This window comes from Sus scrofa, chromosome X, assembly GCF_054392235.1.
Source record: "Sus scrofa isolate SSC_HxYL_T2T_F1_AM1 chromosome X, Sscrofa_HxYL_maternal_Yorkshire_Landrace_v2.0, whole genome shotgun sequence".
NCBI lineage: Eukaryota > Metazoa > Chordata > Mammalia > Artiodactyla > Suidae > Sus > Sus scrofa.
The window spans coordinates 94,338,802-94,343,492 of record NC_139401.1 but is presented as its reverse complement, the minus strand read 5'-3'; the positions used below and the strand labels follow the sequence as shown (position 1 = coordinate 94,343,492).

Here is a 4,691-nt window from a genome sequence, read left to right as displayed (position 1 = left end):
AATATTTAGAAGAAAATGAAATCCCTATTTCAACTACCTGCTTCCCTCCCCACCAGTCCACTCTGTACTTATTATGTGAAGGACTGGAAGACAGGAGTGAGCAGCAGTGACCAGGTGGAGAAATAGATGGAGGGGGGTAGGTGCTTTGAGATCAAAGGAGAGAAAGAAAAAAACAATCCTCAGACATGTACCAATGGGGCCAGTAGCCCTGGGAGAAGATGCAGCCCCTGATAAGGCAGAAGAACAAATACATACCATTGGGCGACCTGGGCCACTTTTGACCTCTGGGATTAGCCAAGACCAAAATGAATGACAGGGCCTCAAGTGGTGAGGGGAGGGGTCAGAAGGGGGGGCGAGGCTGAAAGGGGCTAATGAAGGGAAGGCGTGGGCTGGCTCCTGATGCATTTTCTGCTGGTGGGAGGTGAACTAGGGACCCAAGGCCACTGGTGACGTTTCCTTCACTGGATCAGGAGCTGACCGCATGCAGAGGTCCTTCTCCTCGAGGTATGAGCCCTTATTTCCTTGGAGAAAGATTGATTTCAGACTGAGGGGACCAAGGGGGCTGAAAACTGCCCTATAGCAGGTCGCAGGTTAGTTACCAGCCTGAGCGGGGAAGGGGACACCTGAGGTAGGGGTGGTAACAGACAGAGGCTACCTGGGATCTGGTCTGCTTTCCAGATCCCACTCTCCTCCCAACCCCCATTCATTTTGGTGCTGAAAATTGTGGGAGTTTGTGGGGAGAGGTCCGGGTACCATCCATCTCTTATTTCCCTGGGTAAGTACTGGCTTGGGGCAGCAAGAAATGTGAGAAGGGGTTATGCTCCTGAGATGGCCAGAAAGCCACTGCTGTCTTCTGACCGCTGGGGTGGGGGTGGCAGAGGGCAAAGACCAGAGCAGGTCCAAGACTGGATTCTCTCTACCCCTTCCCTGATATCCATCCTTTTGGTACAAGAAATGGAGGGCTTTGTGGGAGGTGATGGAGAAGGGCCAGGGGTTGAGAATGGGGATGAGTTGGGATTTCATAGGAAGCAGGTTATCAGCAATGTCTGATCAAAGCCTGTGAGCCCAGGATGAAGAGGGCAGAGACCCCTTCGAAAAGGGGCCAGGTCTGTGTTTCTCTATCTCTTCTCCACCTTAGGTCCATTTTGGAGCTGGAAATGGTTGGAAGAGGGGATGAGGGGAGGGAGAGAGGTGCTACAGAGAAAGGGGACAACAAGAGGTTCAGTCTGGAGACCAGCTTCCTACAGCAGAGGGGCAGCTTATGACATAGGGATAGTGGAGAGGAGGTGACATGGACCAAACTTTTTACTGTGTTTGGAAATAATTTCTCTTGCATGGTGGGAAAATGTGGTCTTTCTACGCATGTGGAGAGGGAGGAGGTGGCCAAAATGCTCTGGACATTTCTGCCCTGTTTCTTGACTCTACCACCTGCTCCTTGACTCTGTGATCACCATTTTCAGAATAAGTGGTGGGCACGTTGCTACTGGGTGTCCTAGGGAGGGGGATTGAAAGGCAGAGACCTGAGCACAGCTGGATCAGCCTTCTGAACATCACTGTCCCGAACCTTACAAGAAAAAGTGAGATAGAAATGTGGATGGAGGATCCGGAAGTGTAGAAACATGCTGGAAATAAGCCTTCTCTGCCATTGGAGAAAAATGCAGGTTGTTAGGGAGAGACTGTAGAGGGGGATCAGAGCAGCAAGGGCAAGAGAATGGTGCGAGTTAGGAAAGTTTTGACAACTAGAATCTAAGAAGATGCGGTGTCCCTTCCAGCTGCCAGTCATTCACTTCTCAACCCCCTACTCACCATTTGTCTCCTGTCTCTCTACAGGTCTTTGGGTCCGTGCTTATAGGCACCAACTCAGACAAGAAAAGGACCTGCATTATCAGTGAAGGTCAGTGGGAGAGGGCAGGACCCCTGGGAGTAGGAGTGACTTAAGCCTGAACAGAAGCTGGGAAGGTCGCTCCCTGCCACCCCTCCTCCAAGCCTCCCTGTTCCTATCTCAGAATATATGGCCTCTGTCAGGACCCCAAAGGAACAGGAAGTTTTATGGCTGGTGAGGACAGAGGGGAAACACAAGGAAATGAGAAAAGGGAGGCATGAAATCTGGGAAGCCCCTTGAAGATATCAGAGCATCCCCGACATCTGAGAACCGGCCATTGTTCTGTTGTGTCTGCAGTTCTATAAGTCTTACCACTGTATACAAAGGGGAAAAGAAACTGGCCAGGATTCTTGAGGGTCAGTCTAAGTTAGGAATATCCAGTTAAAATTGTTTTGGGGGGGAGGGATGGGATGAGCTTTGGGATGGAAATGCTGTAAAATTGGGTTGTGATGATTGTTGTACAACTATAAATATAATAAAATTCATTGAATTAAAAGCCCCCCTCCCAAAGGAAAAAGAAAAAGACACTGGCAGCCTGAATTCAGAAAAAAAAAATATTATGGGTATGGCCAAGGACAAAGCAAAGTTTAGGGACAAACCTCTTTAGGGACACTTGTCAGCACAGCCCACTTAAACATAGGGAGAAACACCCATGAAAGTGTCTGTAAGGTTAGCTCATGTAACCCAGAGTGAAGTGGGAAGGAAAGGAGAAAATGTATGGGCGGGAGTGCACCCAGAAGTTGGAAAATCCTAAATCATAGAGGCGAGTACCTGTATTTTGCCACCCACATCCTCAGTCTCCTTTGTCTCCATTTTGTCTCCTAGGACAAGCAAAGGAGGGCAAATCTCAACATGGAGAAGGTCTACAGAGAAAATGAGGGAAAGCCAGAAAATGAAAGCAACCTAGACAAGGTGGGAAAGTCAGAAGATGTGGTGGATACAGAAGATGAAGGAAATTCAGATGAGGAAGAAAAGCCAGAACATGAGCAAAAGCTCCAGAACGAGGGACAACCAGAAGATGAGGGAAAACCAGAAGACGAGGGGAAGCAAGAGAAGCAGGGCAAGTCTGAAGATGAGGGAAAACCACCTGGTGAGGGCACGATGGAGTTCCAGGCAAAGCCAGAGAGTGAGCCACGGGCTGCCGAAAAGCGCCCTGCTGAAGATCATGTACCCCGGAAAGCCAAAAGGAAAACAGACAGGGGGACGGAGGATTCCCCCCAAGGACAATGAGGAGGACTTACAGGAAAGGCATTTGGGTGGTGAGCAGGTGATGAGAGAAGGTGGAAGAGCTAAGGAAAAGACAGAAAATGGGTGGTTTTCATAGGATGCAAAGAGGTATACAGGATCCATTCACCCCAAGGGGGCAACGGGGTGTCAGGGGAATGAGGGGCGGAGGTAGGAGCCAAAGGGGCTTATATGATATCCCCTATCTTTAATGCCTTTGGCCTTCAATTCTGATTCTCTGATGAGAATGTCACTGACCCTGCTTTCCCTGGCAGGCATTTGCCAGGCTGTGTGCTTTAACCTTAAGCTGATATTTTGCTTTAGGTGTCACTGTTACCAGCAGCCTTTTGGTCCAACTACAGTGCTGTCTGTGTTTCAGTAGGGGTTTTTCACCCATGTGCATGAAAGAGATGTTCATGGTACACTGTAAAATAACAATAAAGAAAAATAATTTTCAGAACTGCATACACAGCATCACCCCTTTTTCGAAAAAAAAAAAAAATACATACCTGTGTAGGGAAAACTGAAACTGAGTAGACCAAAGGGGAAATACTGTGTTTCTGTCATCAGTGAATTGGGGCTAGAACTTGCCTTCCAGGGCTGTGGTGAAGATCCGATGAGACCCTGAGTGTGTGAGCTGTGTTGGGCTGGCTCCTGCCCTCTCTCCTGCACGAGCAGGACCAGAACCCCATCAAATGGGAGAGGGATGTGGGAGGTCTCGCATGTGTCCATAAGTAAGTCCAGACAGCTGAGAGGTGGGGGCCATTCTCCCCTGGGAAATGCCAGGATTCTTGGGCACCATGCCTCTTCTAATGGGTCCTGTACTCTCCTAAGGGCCTCTCTGCTGCTCAGGAGCCAGAGTCCTCAAGGTAACAAAGCCCCTTTGATTTCCCCAGAGTTCCTAGTCAGTTCCACCCCATTACATTCCCTTTTAAACTATGGAGAAGGTCCCTCTTCTCATGTTGTTTTATTAATCCTGACATGAACTGTGAAAAAATGCCTTGGACAATCCTAATTAATGCATTTTTCAGACCTTATAATTAGCCCACTAGACTTGCCATTTTCAAAGCAAAGAATTTATCTTAATCTGTTCTGGTACCCACAACACATAATAGAAGCTTTAAAAAAATCAATACAGAGAGTTCCCCTTGTGGCTCAGCGGAAATGAAACTGACTAGTATCCATGAGGATTCGGATTTGGTCCCTTGCCTTGCTCAGTGGGTTAAGGATCCAGTGTTGTGGTGAGCTGTGGTGTAGGTCGCAAATGCAGCTTGGATCTGGCATTGCTGTGGGGGTAGCATAGTCTGGCAGCTGTGGCTCTGATTCCACCCCTAGCCTGGGAACTTCCATATGCCACAAGCGCGGCCCTAAAAAAAAAATTAATGATTGAGTCAGAAAGCCTCAGTTCTTTGCCCAGTTTTGTCCCTGATTGAATACATAGGCTTGAGCATGTATTTTCATTCTTTAGCAGTTGAAACTTGCCACTCCAAAAGAAATACAGCAAGAGAGGGATTATACTACCATCCACTCTAAATGATTTTATCATTGGATATAGCAGTGTTTCTCAAAGTTCACTAGCTACCAG

The 4,691-nt window shown here is 48.1% G+C and overlaps 1 protein-coding gene across 1 annotated transcript; it reads left to right on the top strand.

Annotated features, from left to right (window-relative positions):
- Positions 1–442: 442 nt before the first annotated feature.
- Positions 443–3,571, top strand: TCEAL5 (transcription elongation factor A like 5). Its single transcript, XM_021079944.2, is given in 5 exon segments — positions 443–590; positions 1,831–1,894; positions 2,708–3,097; positions 3,099–3,160; positions 3,162–3,571. Coding segments are annotated over 3 exon segments (582 nt in total). The 5' UTR covers positions 443–590; positions 1,831–1,894; positions 2,708–2,734; the 3' UTR covers positions 3,319–3,571.
- The last annotated feature ends 1,120 nt before the right edge of the window (positions 3,572–4,691 follow it).